The sequence below is a fragment of the Grammomys surdaster genome, unplaced genomic scaffold (assembly GCF_004785775.1).
Source record: "Grammomys surdaster isolate TR1022 unplaced genomic scaffold, NIH_TR_1.0 67, whole genome shotgun sequence".
In the NCBI taxonomy this organism is placed as follows: domain Eukaryota; kingdom Metazoa; phylum Chordata; class Mammalia; order Rodentia; family Muridae; genus Grammomys; species Grammomys surdaster.
In genome coordinates, this window is record NW_021604569.1 from 18,787,802 (window position 1) to 18,810,387 (window position 22,586).

Consider the following 22,586-nt stretch of genomic DNA (forward strand, 5'->3'; position numbering starts at 1 on the left):
ATTGTGGGAGTCTCTGGACCATGGAGGTTGCTTTTTGTTGTCATTTCAGATATTTCAAAACCACCCCAAATAGAATTACAGCTACAGTTAATGGATTCGCAAGAGAAAAGGATAAAGTGTGCAGATGTGTTACCTCGCCTCGCGGTATGCCCACACTAATGCCATGCACAGCCGTGGTCTTCCTCCTGAAAACACTTCTGTAACTTTTACTGAGGTTGTACAACACCAACACATCTCCTTCAGTTCTTCCTTCAAGCACTCTCATCTGTTCATTTTCAACATCTATGTCCTTAGCAGGCTTGACTGTGTCCTGCAGGGTAGAGTGGCCCCTGGAAAAGATAAAGGCAGAGTTAATTAATTCCCAGCAGGGACAGTCCTGGAATAGTCTCCCGATGACACTTGTGAAAACAGAAGGCAGAGCCCTCAGACATTACCAGCATCTGCTGTTAGAGCATCTTACCTGCATATTCTTTTATACAAAGGATATGAGCCCCAGAGAAAAGTCAACACTAGAGACAGTTTTAATTTGGAGAATAATAAAGTCATGACAGATGTTTTGATAGGTACAAAAAATATTGATCATATTATTATAAAATATCAGTGTATATAGGTATTTTGTTAAAACAAAAACAATACCCCAATACTAAACTTATAGTATTAATTGGATTTTATACAGGGCTATATAGATGGCTTTGCATATGTTGTTGCATATAATATTCAACAGATATTTGTCAAATAAGCATAAATCTAATCATCATATCTAACTGATTCACTCTCAATCTGGACTATTAGGTCCTCATTAGAATTTTCATCTAGCTATTTTTAACTTTCAAGTAAATTTTCATTTCTACAGTAAGCTACAGTGTGCCTACATTTTAATTATCAAGTACAAACCAAGCACAATGTCCATATCATACTTCCTTATACTTGGTGTGATATGTTGTTGTAAACCATATAATCATCTATTCATAGAGAGGGGAGCATTTTTCATAATATATGTTACAATTCTCAAATTATTTCAAAACAAAAGAGCATTCTAGCTAAGAGAAAATATTCACTGTCAGTCCACAGTCATCCAATGACTTATTCTGTATAATTTTTCCAAGTCTGAAATCACCATTTTACAAAACTATAATCCATTGCACATATAATACAGATAAGAGAAGAAGGGGCTAGATGTCACTACATAATATTTGAAGACATATAAAATGAAACAAAAAAGATAAAAATGAGATGGATAGCTCTCCAGAGGCTTAATACTGAGGAGCAGAAAGTAAGGTGGGCACAGAAAACATGGGAAGTATTCAATTTAACAATCTAAGAGATGACTGGATGAGTTAATTCATTTTATAAAACTCCATCTACTAATATCTTTTGGCTTGAAGATTATTTGTTTTAATCACATAAGGACCATCATCTGGTGATCCCTCTGTTGATATCTAAGAGGTTGGCCTCCACAATTCCTATCCTCCTGCCATAAAAATTCCCTAGAAATTTGTATATATGTTTGTAGATCATATCACTGAAACTAAGCAACTCTTTAGGGAGAGATTCTTCAACTCTTCTCACTCTGATGGGTGGATGACAAGCAAAAACTTATTGGGTAACATCCAAACAAACCAAGTTCCTAATTCTTCCACCTCTGCCCAGTCATATACCAATCAAAGTGCAAGAGAAGAAAGATCCAGGTGGGCAGTAGACACAATAGAGTTGTTCTGATAATTCATCACAGCTGGTATTTGGACCATATGGTTGCTCTAACTCTGCTGGCTTATGGAATCAGAGATTCCATAAGCCAAGCTCCAGACTGCAGTGAAAAGAGGCACACACACACACACCCCAATTCACATATCTATGTGGATTGGTGTCAGGCCAGAGCTCTGTGCAAATGGAGACCTGTCATCTTAAGGTAGCAAGGAAATTCAGGTGGCAGCCAATTTAACTTGGAGGAGTCCAATGAAGTGGATTTCACACTAGTTCCCAGTCATATGCAGAAAACACATTTCAGGTGGAAAGGGTAAACTCTATCTGGTTCCCATGAGGGGACAGGTTCTTCTCATTCTCCAACTTTTAGCTAGGACTGCCATAATTTTCCCTATGAAGGACTTGGTGAAAACCTTGGCTACTCGTATTCAGCACTGATTACTGACTGGGTTCTATTAAGATTTCAATAATAAATTAAATGGAGCACAATTGCTTTGACGGTGAGTCATTAGGGAGCAGAAAGATAGACAATGTCTCAGATCTTTGTCTTTTGCATCAATATAACATAACACTAATGACTATTTGCTGTGGATGTCAAAGGCATTGTTCTTAAGCAGAGCCCGACTAATATTTGCTAAAGTAACATAAAAACTTTATTCACTAAAGAATATTTCTTTGATACTGTTGGAGGACTGGGAAGCCTGGAAGCTGCCAAAAGGATTCTCCATTGACTGTTTTAAACAGACTGAAGTATTAAGTATTACTAGAGAAGCAATTACACTTAAAAGGTGCCCAGAATTCTACTTCAGAGTTAGTCGGCTCTGGGAAATCTATAAATTCCAGAATGATCATGGCCAAGTTCAGAAGAGTTTTGGGATTTGTATTCAAAATGGTTCTATACTTTAGTAATCTTGGTGTGTTACGTTAGAAAAGAAAGAAAAATACGTATAAAGGGATTGCCTAAAAATATTAACAATGGAGCTTAATACCTGCAACAGATTGTTTAGTAACAAGGTGGTAATAGATTTTCCATAAAGAATCCCTGCTTTGAGAGACTGTCTCAGAAAAACATAAAGATATAATTAGAGAGGTGAGGGTGGGGAAGAATCTGTGTCTGAAGCAGGAATCAAAGGAATATAGACAAAGGGAGGGTCAGGATGTTAAGTGGCAAAGTTGGGGGAAGCAGTCCTGTAGACTCTGAACATGAAAACATAATTCCTGGTATATTTCAAGTGAATTTTTAAATATTTACTTATTTATTTAATCTGTGTGGATGTGCTGTGTGCATGTATATGGCTGTACATCTTGTGTGTGCTCAGTGTGCTGAAAGGTAAGAAGAGGGCATCAGATCCCCCCAGAACTAGAGTTACAGATAATTGTGATCTACTGTGTGGGTGGAGGGAATCAAATCAGGGTCTACTGGAAGAGCAGTAGTGCTCTTGTCGACTGAACCTTATCTGGTAAAGTTTTAGAATCTTTGCAAAGATACCTTAAATAACCTCCGTGTGTGTGTGTGTGTATGTGTGTGTGTGTGTGTGTGTATTTGCAATCACCCAGGTGCATCTGTATATCTACAGACACCACACCATTCTTAGCATCTATACTTGGCATAGACTAAAAGAATGCACTTGGCAAAGGTATATGGTGTCTGCACTAAAGTCTTATATTTTCCTGACTCTAGGAATCAAGGCCGTTTAGTTGTAAAAATGAATTACTTTATGGTATCAACCAAATTCACTTTTGGTGTTACAAAGTAACAAAAATAGTAGATTTAAAGTGGACAATAAATTGAGAAAACTGGATAACTGAAAGGATTATTTTAAAGGTTGGCACCTTATCTTTTGAAATTCTTTCCATTTACTTGGTGACTCATACTTACCCACTCAAAAAGGAAACATAAATCTTTAACTTTTTAGAATCATTCATCATAATGTCAAGCAGGCACATTTCTTTATCTTGCAAACCCAGGTGGACTTTTCCTTCACTCTTTACTCAAGAGCCAGAGACTGTAAGCACGAATCCTTCAGTACATACCTTGACCACCTTAGAAGGTCTCCATGTAACAGAATCCTCAAGAAGAGAAGAATTGTGCCCTGCAAGGTCAACTCCACGAAGATCCAACCCAAGAAATTCATCTCAAAGGGACTCACATAAGAATCAATGCCAAAGTTGTGAGTCAGGTCATACTTGATCTGGTTGTAACAGAGTTCTATGAGCCCTTGACCCAGGCAGAATTGAGGAAAAATAGTAAAAACCCACTTGAGGACATCGTAGATTTTCTGCAAATTCTGCAGAGTAAAAGAAAGAAAAAAAAGATGCAATTAAAAGCTATTCCTTTTTTATAACCTATACCAATAACTTGCTGTTATCTTTGGTTGGCTCTGCAGGTCTTCCCTATCCTGGTTACTCAGAGAAACTCTCAGACAGCCATGGAGCCAGATAGGATTACCTCTGAGATTATATAATATGTATGTCTTACTAAGTTTTGCTTGATGGAATCTATTGTCCTTCTCTTCCTCATCTCCCTTTTGAAGTAGGAATGTGTGCCCTATACCTGTCCCATATATTTGATTGTACCAGCTCACAGCTAAACGGAAGTTAGGATGGAATATAATTTTGAGTCTCACTCACATCTGAATCTGATGAAGTTTATAGATTAGATGCTTTAGAATTGGGGCCACAACAAGTAAAATATTTTGGACCTACTGTGACAGAATGAGTTTGTAATTTATACCTGAGAAAGCCATGAGTCTTGAGAGCCCAGGGGCAGAATGTTATGGATGAAATATCTTTACCACTCCCAAGATATATGTACTCCCCAATATGGTGGCTTAGAAAGCCAGGTCTTTTGAAGGCAGTTTTGGATAGATGAAAACAGAGGGAAAAAATCTCTCCAATGAAATTGGTGTCCGTATAGTAACAGAAAGACCTACCCACTGGCCATCTCTCCCACTTTTTACTGTGTCAATACAAAAAATATCAACTGCCTGTCAGTTTGTAACAAGACTCTCAGGAAAAACTACACCTAAACCTACATTGATCTATACCTGTGTCAATTAGCATACCACCTGAGAGGACTTCTGTTACTAGTGATAGTCTCAGGTAGATAGCTTTGAACATGGAGACTGAGAGTTAATGACATGATATGGTGACGTCAATGTTTCTATAACTCATTTTAAGGAAGCCGCAGTGATTTTTATACAAGAATTAACAAAGATTATGTAATAGGTGAATGTTGAATTAATAAAAATACAAACAGATTCATAGATTGACAAATCAATTGTTTGATTTGGGAAGAGTGATAATTGAGGCATATTAATTAATACATAGAAAAATAGAGAATCTTAAACCTACTAAAATTGTTATAGTTGAAGCAGAAATTTTCATCTGTGGGAAAGAGATACATGCCTACCCTTGCCTCCCAACCCAAGACACATCATTCTTTAACAGTATGTTGGCAAAAAGAAAAGAATCATATTGGTACTACAGTCTGCATAAACAGTGCTTAACACTGGCTGTATTAGTCTATAACCTGAGAGCCACTTGTCATTCTTGATACCTTTCATTAATTTTACAAGTTCATAATGCTTTTTAATATGACAATGAACATGTGATATCAATTAGAATGAATATTTAAATATTGTTAAATGGCTTTAGCGAACAGTCTCATGATAAAAAGCAAGGGAAGGAGAAAGTTCAAAACAAATCCAGTCAAAAGTTCTCCATTTCTAATTGCTGAGTGACTCAAACAATTTTCTTCCAGAAAACAGCCATTGCCTGTTGATTCTTTAAGGTGAACAGTACTGTTTATCCTTGCAGATAACACTGCTTTTTCATCCAGCACCAGATTAGACTTCTGTGGATGAAAGCATTCCTGGCTAACTTCCTCTTTAGTTCCAAGGTTTCACCTTCCCTGTCCTTTTGGAGTTACCTTTCTCTTCTGTTATCTAGCTCTCACAGAGCTGATCCGGCTTTTGGTTTCTCCCAGCTGTATCTGTATTGAATCTGCTTTCCTCCCTACCACAGTTTACAGCATCTTCAATAAACCATGTCACATTAGAAATCGATGGGGTGGAGCAGGGCCTCTGCATCTCTTCTGCTGATTTCAATATTCTCCTCAAGTTAAAGCCAATCAATTGTTCGGCAAGCTGTCTATTTAAAGGCTCAGAATATTAATACAGATTAGTGTCAAACTCAATCTGTAAAAGAAAAATCTAAAATCCCTGAAATAGATCATTGCCCTCATTGAATGTAAAATTAATATTTACATACTTCATTGCGTTTACACAAATATGAAGCACAATAATAAGAGATAATGTTGGCCATCATTCATGAGTGTATCAAGTCTGGAACCCAGCCATAAGGAGTGAGACTATCCCAATGGGACAAGCTTCATTCCCTCTCTCACTGGAAATGGGAATATCAGCATATCCTTCTACTGGGAGCACTGTATGCTTCCCAAGTGAAAATGTCAGACTGTGGATCAGACACCTGAAAACTACTGAGCAATAAGAGAGTATGAGAACATAAAGAGTCTTATGAATGTAATGTGCCCAGAGGTGGGAATAAAAATCAGAGAAAGAAAGACTTAAATATGAGATCTAAGGAAAAGGCAGAGACTGAAGAAATTACAATGGCCATGATGAGTGACTGGCAGGTGCTTTAAAGCAGAAGCCAAGCATGAGGACATCCTCATTAAGGAGCCAGGGTAACGGGTAAATGGGATGTGTCTACAGAAGGGATTTCAGCTTGTCCCTAATGCCGGCTAGGCATTTCACTCACAGGGAAAACCACTCCCTGTTGAACAGCCCATGACCAGGGCATTGTTTTTCCTCTAATACATGGAAAGACACTGTGTTAAGTTACACACATCCCAGGGAAGACAAAGGAATCTCAGACAAGATTCTTCATGCATACTATCATGTGATTATGGACAAGTCTGTGGCCCAGCTTACTGAAGATTTTAAGCCAGGATACAGTGGCACTTTGGCAAGACATACTTTATTGTAGTCTTTCCTCTTCCACCAATAAGTCGACATCTGAGCATCCCTGAGAAGGACTTTGGGAATGAAACAGAGAATCCCTATGTGGGTCTACCCTTACTCATGGAGCAGCTCTTACAACATCACAGAAGTTTTTAAATCAATCACTATTCCTAAATGCTTGGCTCACAGATGGTGGAACTATTTTGAGGGATTCTGTAACTTGAGCATGAAGACTCTGTCTGTAGAGAGGAGAACTCTGAAAGCAGACCTCTGAAGGGTGTGCCTAGCTCCTAGGCTCTTCCTTGCACTAACCAGGAGGTTAACACCCTCCTCCTACACATGGTCTTGCCAGGCCCTAATTAAAAGTGAAAGCCTTCTTAACTGTGAGACAAAATAAATCCTCCTTCCTTTACATTGTGTGAGTCAGCCTTTTTGTCAAGTGGTGACAGAGTTAAGTATTGGGCATCCCTACTCTTCTGTCTCTTGGACCTTTGGAAATGGGCCACTGACACTGAATCACCTGAGCTCTGGAAATGATGGCCAAGAGCCGGGGCATGGTGGTCATCAACATGGTGCACAAGCCAAAGATGAAGTTCAAGGAGATGTAGGAGATGAAGGCCACATCTGAACTGGAAAAGATTCTGGATATCAGATACATCCATGGAATCATTGCATATCTAAAAAGCAGAAGGAGAATTATTTTTTATTTTTCCTGAAACATTTTTTTGTATCACAACAAAACTGAAGTACAGATATAATTATATTAGAATGGTGAGTTTTCCTTACTTTGTATAATATATGTATACTAGTCTGCCAAAAAAAGGACTTTTTCTGGGGCCTCCAAAGACCCTGCAAGGTGAAGGCAAAATATCATGGAGTCTGAGATTTCCAATAGACTTTGTCCACTTCTCTCAATATGGCATCCTATGCCTCTCAAGCCTATTGCAGTAATGCTACCCACTGATTACAGTGGGGATTGGAAGATCCCAATAATAAAACAATATTCAGACCTTTTTTTCACAAAGAACATAAACATAAGCACTGAAAGCTTCATTTGTAGAGTCTCATTCATTCTAAGGAATGTGCTGTCATTTCTGCTGTGTCCCCTATCATCCTCCCATGTCCCAACCACCTAAAAGATGACATTAGCATCTGTAACTCTTAGGCAGAGTATCCATAATAAGGCTGACACCTTGATTAATCTTCTGCTGCAGTCTGTAGGTAAAGCTGGCCATGGAGCTGCATCTTAGTGGGCCCAAGCCTTGGTAGCAAGGAACACTGCTAAATATTGAGCCTTATCAGTGATCACAAGATCCAAGAAGCTACTCCAACACCCCTACAGGCAAACCTCTGCTTCCATCTTCCACATTTTACCTCCTAGAACCAGCTTTCCATGCAAGGCCACTTTCCCTCAGCTTTCTTTTGTGAAAGTAAAATGCAGTCAACTTAATGTACCTCATCGAAGGATTCTTGCACTTAGAACTTCCCAAGTACAGGCAGAGAAGACACCTATACAAAATTATAGGCTTTTGCAAAAGACTCATCTATTCTGAGCCCAAATATGTTCCCCCTGCCACACCCAGAGAAGACCTGTCAATGTTTCCTGTGATGACTGTTTAGCTTGAGATATTCTAGTTCCTTTTAAATGCCTGAGCATCCTCTAAAACATTAACTTGCTCTGAAAACTATAAGACTTCAAAAGCATGTGGGACATTTTTGACCCTTGAGATAGCATTTGGTCATTTATAATCTGTTACTCTAGAGAACACCCATGTGTTAAAAGATAAATTCTTGTACTTGAGAAAATGTGTAGGGTATGACATACAAAGACATATAGTATCTCAAAAACTTCACTCGTAGAAATCTGCTTCATAATGACCATGAAGAGCATGTTGGAGACAAGTGCTTCTAAGCATTTTTGTTTCTAAAATATTTCCTATGTAAAATAATTAAGTAAAATGAAAATAACTGACAAAGAGGTGAGCTATAACTGATACTGCTGTTAATTATGACTAGTCCTGTCTGAAATAAAGTACTATCAGGAAGAAACAAATCTCATCCCTAACTCTGCATAAACTTCTTACTGTCCTTTCTAGGGCAGAGCTCAACTGTTATCCTTCATCATATAAGATTGCCTTCAGCAACTGGGAAACAGGCGTGATGACACACACCTATATTCCAGAGCTCAAGCTGTAAGGCAGGAGGATAGACAGTTCAAGGACAGCCTAGTCTAAGAAGAGGACAAAATGAAGGGAAAGAAGAAAGAGGAGGAGGAGGAGAAGGAGGAGGAGGAGGAGGAGGAGGAGGAAGAGGAAGAGGAGGAGAAGAAGGAGGAAGAAGAGAAGGAGGAGACAAATTATTCCTACAACTGAAACACATATAAGCAATAGTAGAAGCTTTCATGTCAAATTTTAGGCCTGTTCTTAATTTAATTTTTATCAGATTAATTCTTAGAATAAGCAAAGTGTGTGTGTGTGTGTGTGTGTGTTGTGTTAAAATTTTGATTCATCAAATTTCTGAAACTAAGACAAATTATTTTTATTTTATACAGGTGTATTATTAATAGGCTGAGATAAGGATCCTAGTACACTTAAACTAGAACAACAGGAGTGCTAGCCATTCTTTGTTCCTTGTAAAATATGGCATCCAGGCAGCTCTCTCTGTTGAACTTGAAGATGTAGGAGCTAGAGGAATCTGTGGGAGGGCATGGAGCCCCCCCCCTCCCCGTGAAGTGTCTGATGTGGCTGGCTGGCATGGCACAAAGCAGATACTCATCTGCTTTGATTAGCATCTCCATGTTCATATTGTGGTCTCATAACGCCTCCCCTCCCACTGTCAAACTGGACCCCCTGGGCTATACTTGAGCAATTAATTACCACATCTTCCGTGGTCTCTACTCCACTGGGGAATGCATAGAATCTTTATATAAGGTCTTCATAGTGGGTTATGTCCTTCAAGTATTTGACAAGTGGATCAAAGCATTGTCTTAAGAAAAAAGACTCAGAGACAAAGACATAGTCTTAAATGACACCCCTGGAGATTTCCTTTCCTGCATTAATGAATCTTTGAACTGATTTTTCCACTAGCAATGATTCCAGGATTTTTTTTTAAGCGGCATTTTCATTATTTTCCTTTCAAACACTTGGTTGAAATTAACATACTGGCAGATCCAGCCCCCATACCAGCCTTTTCTAAATGTTAAGGGAAAATTTAAATTGACTTATAGAGCATAATTTACTTTATATGAAACCTACTGTGGCTTTTAACACTGTCTACTCTTTTATTAAAATACAACTCATCATTCTAATGATTGTATAATTCACTGGAGGTCGGCATACTATTTGCAGGTACTTTGGAATTTATGAGAACATATCGTACTCTCCTCCTGACAACTGCCCCTTCCTTCTGTTGTGTGAATGTCCCTGGAGGACAAACAGGAGTCTATGCTCTCACTGTCACAATCCTTTAGCACTAAACATGCACCAAGTATGTTCTTAACTTTACATTTTTAATCTAAGCCATCTGCCTTTTATTTCAGATACTTTTAGTGTCACTTTCTTGTTTTGTTTTAATTTGTTGGGATATTTAAGAAAAAGTCTTAATATGTGGTCTCATGCTGGCCTTTCTGCCTCTGTGTTCTAAAGTTCTGAGTGTTAATATTAAAGGTGTGTACTATTATGATCAACATTACTTGTTCCCTCTCCTGTCTCTGTGTCTGTCTCTATCTCTCTCTATGTATGTATCTCCCACATCCTGTGTATATCTGCCTCTCATTTCTCTCTGTCACCTGTCTCTGAGTCTCTCCCACTCTGTGTCTCTGTCTCTCTATCCTTCTCTATCCTTGATTCTCTACCTCTATCATTGTCTCTGTCTCTATGTTTCTGTCTCTATCTTGCTGTCTTTGTCTCTGTCTCCTGTGTATATCTCTGTCTCTGTCTCTGCCATGTCTCTCTATATATCTATCTCTGTCTTTGCCTACCACCTCCATCTCACTTCCACCCCCCTCTTGCCTTCTCTCATCTGACATGGCCTCTTTATGCAGCTCAGACTAGCCCAGAGCTCATCCTCAAACTTCCAGTATACTTTACTATTTTTAATGCTAACCTGCTGCCTACCCTGTCAGAGTTTACATACCCATTTTCCTTGGTAGAAAGTCAAATTATTGTGAACATTTGTAGTCTTAATTTTCATAAGACTTGGTTCCTTTATTCTGATCCTTATCTCTCATACAACAGTTAATGAATAGATTTATTTCAAGTTTGAAAGTGTCCTTGGGTTTTTGCATTTCCTGGGAGTTGGCTTCTTAGTTTGCATTTTGGTTCCTGACACCCACAGGTTCTGGGAGGAAGAAGAGGAGGAGTAGGAAAAGAGAAATGAGGACTAGATAGAGGAGAAGGGATAGGGTAGGAGGAGGAAGAGGAGGAGGAAAAGGAGGAGAAAAGGAGGAAGAGGAGGAAAAGGAGGAGGAGGAGTCCCTCTACTTTCCTCATCCAGAGATAGCCTGGAGCCTGAAACTAGCTGCCAATACTGAGGTCCTACAGTAGGGGGTCACAGGTTCCAAATTTACATCTGTAGCTATACTCCAATTATGAAAGAAGAACCTTTGAAGTCCTTTGACTCATTATATGTCACAACTAGCATCTCTTGGTTCTTGCTCTTTCAGAATATTGCACTATGAGCCAGCTTGTCAAAAAGATAAAAAGGCAGGCAGATAGATACAAAGGAAGGTAGATTTTTGAGTTCTAGGTCATCCTAGGACAGAGGTAATTTAGGTTTAGGCATGGTTAGAATGGTAATCTCAGGACAGGATCCCACCAAGCTAAGTTTATTTTTTATGCTTACAAAGACAGATAGATCTCTGATTTCATTTGCCATGTTTAAAAAAAAAATGTGTAATTGCTGTCTTCTAAGAATCAAGGGGCTAAGATCATGCAATGGTGATTCATGAGATAATCAAAAGGGAACCTGGAGAGAATGATTGAATTGATCTAAAAGACTGGGCTTTTGACCTGCAAGAGATGAGCTACCCAGAGAGTTTTAGAATTTTTTTCGAGCAAGAGAGAGCTGTCTCAAGCAGAGGGCTATCTGGAAAACTGTCTCAGGAACACAAGCCGTCAGTTTGGACACATGATTTGACTTTAGGTCATTCTTTTCATTGCTCCCAAATCTTCCATCCTCAGAACCCCTCTCCAAGCCAAGGGTGGTCTTTGACAGGCACATAGGTTTGAATGCTTGGTTCCTGTTAGTGGAATTGTTGAAGAGGGAATGGGAGGTATGACCTTGTTGAGTTAGATGTGGCCTTGTTGGAGAAGCTGTGTCACTTGAGATAGGCTTTGAAGTTAGGGTTGAAGAGCCCACATCAGATTCTCTCTCTTTCTCTTTCTCTTTCTCTCTCTTTCTCTCTCTCACTCTGCCTGAAACTTGCTTATCAGATGTGTGCTCTCAGCTACTGCTCCAGAACTGTGCTTACCTGCCTGCTGCCACATTCCCTGCAATGATGATAATGAACTAACTCTCTAAAACTGTAAACAAGCCCCCAATTAAGTGGTTTAGTTTTATCTTTACATTCTATTTATTTATTTATTCATTCATTTTTTTATTCATTCATTTTTAAGACAGAGTCTTAAAAATAGCTGTGGCTGTACTGGAACTCAGTATGTAAAACAAGCTGGCTTCAAACTCACAGAGAAGATCTCCCTGCCCCTACCTCCCAAGTGCTGGGATAAAAGGCATGTGCTGCCATGCCTTACATAGCTTTAGTTTATAATTTGTCCTGGTACTAGTGTCTCCTCACAGCAATAGAGTAACAAGGAAGTCTATCACTCTTGGTAAATCATGACTATGCATCCATAGACCTATGATTCTCCAGAAATCTTCCAAAATGTTTAGTTGCAAACATAGAAGTTTATAGCATAATGTAATCAAGTTAAACATTTTCTAAAAACACATTTCATAAGATTAAGTTTTGAACCATTTAACTTCATCAGAATTTTGTCATTATTTTTGAAGCCTGGCCCTCTAAAATTCAAACATAATTTTATAGCGAGGCTTATTTTGCCCACGCTACAATGAAATGTAACAACACTTTCCACTAAATGAGATTAATAAGTTGAAATAAGATAGCAAGATCAGGGTACAAACATACAGCCCTTTATATATGAGCTCATAACTTTTAAATTGAGTATAACATCATGTTCCACAACCATTCTTTTAGTGAGCACATGGTGATCTCTAAAGGAAAAGATAATTCTATGAGTAACAGTAATGCCTAAAATTAATGTAATGACTCTGCCAGTTGTCCCTAATGTTTACAGCGATTATCTCATTTACTTTTTAGCAACAAAATTGACATTTTACAGGAAAGAAACAAGGTTTATATGGGAATTCATATTATCAAGGCCGCAGGGTAAGTGGCATATCAATATTCCTGCTAGAACTGCTTGCCTTGTACCTTTCCCTACTTTCCCATCCATTGATTCATATTCAGCTATCCATTCATCTGATGGCAGACACACCCTTGTTTAGGCAAAATATTGTCCCCTAGTTAAATACTTCGAATAATTCTAGATCACTGGAATGACAGCAAAATGTGTAAATTTCACTTTAGTTATAGCCTTTGGCTTAAATCAAGGGGTGGGGGTGTTTTGGGATTTTTTTGTTTTTTGTTTTGTATTGTTTTGTTTTGTTTTTAAAATATCTTAGTACATCAATTCATTTTCTCAACCAGGCGGGTGTCATTTGGGAAGCAGTTGCGAGCATCCAGAGTCTATAAATGAGGATTTCTGCAATAGCTTTTCTACTTTTACAATTTTTCCTCTGAGGAAAAAAGTGATAGAAGTCACACAAAATACTTCTAAGCTACTAATATTATAGAAGAGGAAAAAAAATATGCCAGATAGCTTCACAAGAGAATCTCCACAAATGCAGTTTCTGAGCTAACTGGATTATGTATTTGAGCCCACGATTAATGTCAAAGTGAGAATAACAGAGAATCCATTTCCCACTGCACAGGTTTGTCAAACAGCTTGAGGGCCTTTCTGAGGCAGGACCAATGCCGTCTTTATTACGACCGCATCAACTTTCCCCTCCTCTACAGGGCATTCATCATCTTGTTCAAGCTTGTTTGCTCAGCAGCCCTGGTAGGAGTAACATAATTGCTTGAGAAGAGAGAAAATCATGAAGCAGACAGCAGGTTCAAAGCCATCCTGAGGGTTTTCCTTCTCAGAAAACAAACCATAATTCTGCAGCCGTGTTTCTCATCACATACCCGAAAAGTGCTAGCAGGAGGGCTGTGGCCGCCAAGTTCTCCCGAAATGTGAAAGCTGTTAACTGGAAGGCGCCTATAATGGCAACACACAGGCAGACGGAAACCAAGTAAAAGAGCTGAAAAACAAAGGGGGATATGTTGTATTAGATGGGGACATTAATCATGCTCTACTTACTCTGCAATTTCCATTCAATTTCTACTTAAATGTAGTTCCTGCTTTGCATATTCAAAGATGTTTTGAGTCCATTGTGCTGAGTCACTGTTATGGGCTTGGTTGTGTTCCTCCAAACATCGATGGGCTAAACACCCAGATCTTCAAAACGTGACCATGTTTGGTATTAGGTCCCAAGGTCCTTCAGGAGGAAACAGACTCAAATAACCTACCAGAGGACCTATGCCTATCTCCCTTACGATGGGCCAAGGAATAGTCCTAGAAACAAAACATACACACACCCCACATAACACACACACACACACACAAACACACACAAATACATATGGGGATGGGGTGGATCTTCCCTACCCTGCTTTCCCTACAGCCTTTCCTTCAAGGACTCTGCAGAACAGGCAACACACAGCATCCCCAGGCCTTCCTTGGACAGTTCTAAATCTAGCTATTGCTTCTGTGGGGATGCTGACCACAGAGTACTTCTTCTGACTAACCCATGGGGCTGAATCCTTTTTGCTCTTTAAAACTCTGCTGAAATGTAATCTATTACTCTAACTTCCTGAATTAAAGCTATATTTATACCATTATCCTCTTCTATTCTCACAAATGACCTAGTCATAAATCAGTTATATCTGGTGTATTTGCTGTCTGCTTCTTCCAATAAGAATGTGCGCTCTATTAAGGGACAGATCTACTCCATCAACCATATATTTAGGACCAACAATCAGTCCATTGAGTGGGTGAAACAAAAACATAGACTAGTTGACTTACAAACAACAGGGATCCATTGCTCACAGCTCTGGAAGTTGAGAAATCTAAGAGCAAGACACTAACAAACATAGTATATAGTGAACACCTACTTTTCAATTTAGAACCAGTGCATTTTCTATGGTTTTGCCACGTAGTGGAAGGGGTACAAGAGTTCTCTGACATCCCCTTTATACAGATACTAATTTATTCATGAAAGCTACATCCTCTTGATCTAGTCATTTTTCCAAGGATCCCAATTCTTTTTACTATCTCACTACAGAATGTTTGAACACTGAATGCTGGGAAATAATGATGTTTACTCTGCAGCAATCTTGCACACACCCTGACCCATAAGAGAGCCTCAACAATATTCATTGATTGAGCCATTGAACAGAATAAACAGGAAATTACTGAGTAAACGTGAAAGGAAAAAACCAGCCAAGTAGCAAAAAGTCCTTCTTGCCCTTAAGCCCTAAGTCTACCCATGACAGAGTGAACAAGGGCCACATTCAGGATATGGGATAAGGAGATAATAAAGCACAGAAAAGAGGGGAAATTTCAGGGTCCTAAGGGTTTGGTTTGCCTGTAGTGTCATGGTGTGTCATTCTTTGGGCTCCTGCTCTTTGTTGTCACATTCTTACCATTCCCTGGGACCACTAGCTGGAAAATGCTGGTGAACATAGAGTCCTAAGACTGGGGTACTAGGGACAGAGCTGAGTGGGGGGTACTGAAGTGAGGTTCTGACCAACTAGAAGCATCATTCTTGAGGAGCCACTGCATCTCTATGAAGAGGCATGGCTTAACAAAGATAAAGCCTGTGTGGACCAGCAGTTCGCCATCTTGAGCTTTACAAGGCATCTTTAGTGCTGGATGAAGGTACGTAATAGACTCCTGAATGTTCTCTGGTATGACTTAAATAATCTATATAACTGAATGCATCTAGATTACAAGATCAAAAGCAAACAAATCAGTGAAGTTTTAAATCCGTTAAGAGGAGTAAACATTGCTTAAGACCAGCTTGCCAACACATGAGTTCTGTAAAACAACACAGATGGTTAGAAGCTGATGAATGGGAGGCTCCCAGGGAGATTCAGGCCTGCCCTGCCTTCTGCTCACATAGGATTTTTTCACATCTTAGAATGCATCATCTCCATGAGGACATGAATGCACAGATATTTCATTTGTACAAAAATGCCAGCTCTGCTTCGTAGGGATAGCAGGAGTGGTGGTTGTGCAAGATCAATAAATCTAAATCAGAGTAAATGCATTGAAAACTCCTGGCCTTCTAGGCAACAACTCAACAAGGACTTGATATTGCCATAGAAAGAACAGAAGACAAAATCTAGTGATTTTGAGACTGTAGAAAACTCTGGTATCCACTACCACAACAGGGAGGTACTGACGCTGAGGGCAGAGGTTAGGGATACAGATGAGAGGTCATTTCTAATAGTTTTTACCATCTTACCTTCCAGCTGCTATTCAGTCATTTATTCCCTAATAAAAAACTGGGGGTTCATTGGTTTCAGAGCTCATGATTCCTGAGTCTTCCTCTCATAAAGCAATCCTGAATGTCTGATGGTACCTGGTAAAGGCAAACTGGTAGGTACTCTAAGCCAACAGAATGAGTGTTTCCCTTGTGGACTCCCCTATGTGGCTTAGGCCCTTCATCCACCATATTCATACAAGAACCACATTCACAAATCCTACCATGTCATACAGGAAGTTAATTAGCCAATATGTCCTGTGTCCAAGGCCACATATATGTTGCAATCTTTTAGCTCCAGTCACTCTGTCCCTCACCACCGAGCTACAAATCGATGCTGACAAGATGGAGAATCCCAGGACAATGCAGAGGGCAACACCACACTGGCGGATGCTCTCCAGGCTGTAGACAGAAGATAATGTAACAGCTCATCAGATATAAAAGAAAGAAGAACTTCCTTCTATTATTAACACTTGGTAAGAAGGAAGGCCAGGCACACTGCCAATAATGTATGGATTCTCTCCTTCATTCAGTCCCTCAAGTTCTTCAAAGATGTGGGTTATTGTTCAGAGCTTACACAACACACAAAAATGAATAGAATAGACAAACGTAAAGCTGAAGGGTATTTCAGCATCTTCCTGTCTCACCCTACTCTTAATCATGTAATCTGACTCTCAGTTAAACAGTAAACCTCCACAGAGCAACATTCAGCTCCTGGGTCTAAAATCCATTTGCTGTGCAGGAGGGGTGTTTGTAGGGCTGCTCACCTCACTGGCTCAAGTCCAGACTTAGGTGTTGGGAAAGCCAAATGCTTTCTAAATGGCCACATATCACCATGATTATACCATCCAGTCTCTCAGACAGGTGGAGGTGGAGAAAGTTCTCTAGAGGCAAGCACTGCCACTGGCCATTCTGTCTATTTCTGAAAGCAGGTAGGCACAAGCAGTCTTTTAGCTGTCTGACACAATGAATGTTTTCATCACACAGCACCCATTAAGCTATGCCTTCCATCTATCACACCTTATTTTACAACAGTCATCAGCTAGCCTGCCCTAGAACTAAGGTCACGTGTCAGAGACTGTTGAAGGTAGAACTCTACAACAGTAGAGGTAACAAGGCAAACTGCAGCTCACCTTTGCTGTTTCATTACTTATTTAAGGAAAGCATATTCATCAAGATATATGGTCTCCACTTGGCAGGCCAGAGGATTATATAAATAATATTTTTATCATTGAGTTTTAACTAAGTGATTGTCAGCTATATGGAACAGAATAGAAATGAGGGAGAGAATGAGGGCAGAAACAATGTACTTAGGAGCAAGGTGTTGATCCATGACACTTAAATATGGCCCCAAATGCACCAAAGCAACAATACCACCCACTTCCATCTGTACTTCTTGTGGACTGTGAGTTTTTTCATGCATGAGAAATGTTCAGGGAGGCTCCACATGTTTACCTATGTGAGTGGCATATTCACGTTATGCTGTTAACGTGAATAGTCCTTCTGGACTGTGTGCTGTCCAGAGGCTACAGGAACAATTCCTTTCATAAAAAAACAATTTCTTTTACAAAAACCACAATTGAATAGTATTTTCACCCATTTTCTGCCAGCCATTTGCACTTCGCACTTTAAAGCTATCTGTGACATCATCTCTCCTGGAAAATGTTGAAATGGGATCAAAATCACTCCTCAGCATCTTAGAGTTTTTCTTTTGTTCACCCCCCCCTATCATTTTATCCACTTACATCCTGTCTTCATTCAGCAAGGCTCCTCCATATGGGTGGCTGTACAGGGTTATTCCTGTGAACAATAAATTGAGATGTGAGCTTCATGGCCTGTTCCTTTGGGGACTCATCTTCAATGTCTCCTGGTTGCTCTCCCCACCCCCCAGTCCATCACCATTGAAAAAGAGCAAATGTGCTCTTTCCATTAAATTGGTATGTGCTGGGCTCTTTGCCCTTATTGCTTTGTCAAACATGACCATCATGTATTTCACGTGTGTCACATCACAGGCACCATGCTCCTTTGTCTCTCATTTAGTTGTCCACTGTCATAAGTATTCTAGTGCCATAACTACCACACACATCTCCACCCATATAGACCACTTTGGGGCAAGATAAAGTATGCAAGTATATCCAGTAGCTAAAATATCATCGCATATCAAAGGAAATAGTCTTGGTCTATAAGGAATTGGAAGGAGAATTTGGTTCAAAGAGACAAGGTCAAAACAAAATAAAATATGATTAGAGGTTAAAAGCACTGGTTCTAGTCCAATCTTTGGGGAGAAGATAAGGTTGGACAAAAATTCAGTTATACAAATAGTGATTTTATTCAATCAACTAAACTTCAATAAAACTCTAGATATTGAAGCTTACCTACTCTTCTGGCTGCTGAACAATTGGATATACTGCAAGCAATGGGAGGTATCATGTTTGATTCCACAGGCTCTTCCCTAACCTCATTGACAGCATCTCTGTTGACTGATTTCAATAAATAATCCCATCTAATAAGGTCATGGCAACTCCTAAAACTCATAACCAGGCAACCAGAGCACAGAGGCCCTCAGGACTCTTGCAACACAGCTGATACCTGAACTAAGTGTGATCTTGTTGAGGAACACATCCTTTGGACTTACTGGGTATAACTGAAAACTATTATTGATAGCATGAAGTATTTCAATGTCTTGTCCTATTTCTTCCTTTCCGAGAAGTTGAACAAACACAAAGGCCTAGTGTTTAGTCCTGTCTTATTATATTTTGTCCTTCCAGATCAACTTCCAGTAATTATAGACTTAGGTTTGTGGAACCAGGCCATACAGTGAATTGACTAGTTCTTCTTGTCAACTTGACACAAAGTAGAACCACCTGGAAAGATCAAACCTTAATTGAGAAATTACTTAGATTCGATTGGCCTGGTTGCTAATTGATAGAGGAAGCCCAGTCTACTCTGGGCTGGAGATCTTGGGTGTCCAAGATAGTTAGCTGCACATGAACCAGTGAAAGAGTCAGTAAGCAGCATTCTCTTCTGTTCCTGTTTAAACTCCTGCCCTGGCTTGCTTCAATGATGGGATTTTATCTACAGGTATAAACCAAATAAACCTATTCCTTACCCCAAGGTGATTTTGTTGGTACTCTTTATTACAGCAATAGAAGCAAACTAAAACCTCCAAATAAACAGTTGTTTTTCCTTTCATATGTTTGACCATAATTCTCCCCTATGTTCTCTACCTACCTCCTCAGACCACCTGGATCTCAACCCCATATAGTTGAATATATTCTACCCACACCCTGTCACCTGTAGCTTGCATGTTTGTGACCTCCAAAACAAAGCCCATCATTAGCTTGTGGGAGCCCCATTATCCCAGTCACCCAAGAGCCAAACTGAAGTCCTGTCCATTCCTCATTTTTCTTTGCCACATTTGTTCAGGTTTCCAAGTTCTCTCACTTCTAAGTTCTCCTACTTCCATGATGCCCCCTCACACAGTGTGATGGTATTCATGCACACTTGCACCTTCTCTTGGTGGCCCTGAGTTGACATCATCTCTAAGACTGCCTGTGCCCAAGCTCAACATGTATGTCAGCCCCAAAAAACTAGAGAATATTTGTCTAAAAAAGAAAGAAAGAAAGCATGTGTGAAAGGAGAGAGGAGTAGAAAAACAGAACAACCATGTCCTTTACCTCCACTCAGGCTCATTTTATCATAAAGTATAAAATGCTTCCACTGATTCCATTTGAAATATGAGATTAGTATCATTTTCCTTGACCCTGACACATTTTAATTTTGCCTTCAACTTCCTGGTCCAGGCCCCATTGACATCTCATTCCATCTTACTCCTATTCAGATATTAATTTCCTTTTTGAAATCATTATTACATTGTCATGCTTTGGTGAAGTAAAACCTAAAACCGATGAATAAAAAATGAATAAAGACTGTCCCTGACTTATAGTAGTTTTATGAATTTTCAACTCTACACTACTGCAGAAATAAAATATGCTTTGTGGAAATCATGCTTCCAAATTAAATTTTAATCCTTTGCTGGCTACTGATATTTGATGCCATGCTCTGGTTATGCTGGGCAGCAAGCACTTTGATCAGCAAATCCTAGCCATTCACAATGACCCACTCTCCATATCTTTGGATCACAACTTTGTTATCTTTAGTCTGTTATTTCTGTTATATTAACTTTTCAATTAAAACATTTTCAACCTACTGTTTGTTTATTGGGACACAACTCCATCATTAAGTCAAGCTGAATCTATGTTTCAGGTTTACAGTGTCATTTTTAGCATACAAATACATGGTAAAATGATTAGATTACTGGTCAAGCTAATTAACATAACCACCATTTCTTAAAAACTTGCTGATGAGAATTGAAATTAGTATAACCACTATGAGACACAGTATAGAGGAGGTACTTCAAAACTAAAGCTAGAAATATTATAAGATATAGTACCCCCCACTAAAGGACTGATAGAGTCATACCCAAGGAATAAAATCATCATACAGATGTCTGCAGACCATGTTCACTGCAATATCATTCTTGATGACTGAGATAAACCTACAACTTTTGAATAGATCCAAAATGTGTTGTTTTGGGATATAGATCCAGGTACTTACAAATACGCATATACACACACTCACATGAACAAACACACATTTTAGTATACCATTCAACCATTTTTTAATGATAGGGAAATCCTGTTTTTTGCAAAAACAATGCCAAAATAGATACCATATACATAAGTCAGAAGCACAAAAATAAATACCATGTGGTCTTACACCAATCCCTGATGCTGTTAATAATACTCTGTTATGCTTGCAGACATAAGCCTAGCATGACTGTCCTTCGAGAGGTTCTACCCAACAGCTGATTCAGATGGATGTAGAAACCCACAGCCAAAAATTAGATGGAGATTGGGGACTAATATGGAAGAGTTGAGGGAAGGGTTGAAGGCCCTGAAGGGGATAGGAACTCCACAGGAAGACCAACAAAGTCAACTAACCTGGATCCTTGGAGCTCACAGAAACTGAACCACCAACCAAAGAACATACAACGGCTGGACATAGGCTTCCATGCACATATGTAGCAGATGTGCAGCCTGGTCTTTACCTGTCCATGGGATATGGTCTTCTAGTTTGGCTGCCTTGCCTGGCCTCAGTGGGCGAGGATGTGCCTAACCCTGCAGAGACTTGATGTGCAATAGTGGAGGCTACCCAAGGAGTCTCCCTCTTCTAAAAAAAAAAAAAGAGGGTATGGGGGAGGTATTTCCAGAGGTGGGGACCAGGAAAGGAGACATTAATCAGGATGCAAAATGAATAACAAAAATGTTAAAATATAAAAGCAATGTATGGAAAAAACTGAGTGGGAGAGAAGTTACTAAAAGTGTATATGAGGAATTCATTTTAGGGAAAGATATACAAGGATGGTAACTAGAGTAATGATGTATTGATTATCTTTAATGGGATAGATAGTAAGTGTTCTTACCACACATGTACATGAAAAAAAATGGCAGTCTTCAACTCCTGAGTCTTTACATTCTTGTGAGAAGAGATATGCAATTGTCACCCAGAAGTGCACCGTAGTCACTCTTCATCCATGGCTTACACATTCGCAGCTTCAACTAACCATGCATTAGGAATGTCCAGGAAAAACATGCATCTATACTGAGTGTGCATAGATATTTCCCTTTTTCATTATTCCCTAGATAGTAGAGCATGAAAACTATTAGATAGCATTTTTATTTTATTATGTATTTTCAATCACCTGGAAAGTAAGTAAACTATTTGGCAGAATAAGCCTGAGTCACAGGCCAATATTGTACCAATACCATTTGAAATAAGACACTTGAGAATCTATGGATTTGGACAACTTACTATAAAGGATCCCTGAAACTAATCCTGGCAAATACTTAGGATAATACAAGCTGTGGCCATGTGTTATATGCTCTGAGTATGTAAGTTAAGCTGTTTGTATATATATTTTTTGAGAGAAGCTCTGTCACACCAACATCATTATGGACATTTGAAAAGTGGTACCTGAAACACAAGTAACTCAGATGCCTTCTAGAGTCTGACAGCAAGTTGTAACATGCTGGAATTCCAGCCAATAGCTGCAAATACCCATAACGCATTTTCTCACCAGCATGCATTTCTGATCTCCCAAAGTCCACCTCCATCCAGTAGAAGGAAGAAGAAAGACTAGAGGCCAAGTGTCCCTGCTCTGCACAT

General features: G+C 39.3%; 1 protein-coding gene across 1 annotated transcript in view; it reads right to left on the minus strand.

The window, feature by feature from the left end:
- Abca13 (ATP binding cassette subfamily A member 13) overlaps positions 1 to 22,586 on the minus strand; it is a 438,342-nt gene that overhangs the window by 93,291 nt on the left and 322,465 nt on the right. The window contains exons 49-54 of the mRNA XM_028777793.1: positions 18,104 to 18,158; positions 16,583 to 16,760; positions 13,957 to 14,072; positions 7,210 to 7,366; positions 3,739 to 3,992; positions 134 to 329 (exon numbers count right to left, since the gene is read on the minus strand). Of these exons, the coding sequence (XP_028633626.1) occupies positions 134 to 329; positions 3,739 to 3,992; positions 7,210 to 7,366; positions 13,957 to 14,072; positions 16,583 to 16,760; positions 18,104 to 18,158 (956 nt within the window). The remainder of the gene's footprint in view (positions 1 to 133; positions 330 to 3,738; positions 3,993 to 7,209; positions 7,367 to 13,956; positions 14,073 to 16,582; positions 16,761 to 18,103; positions 18,159 to 22,586) is intronic.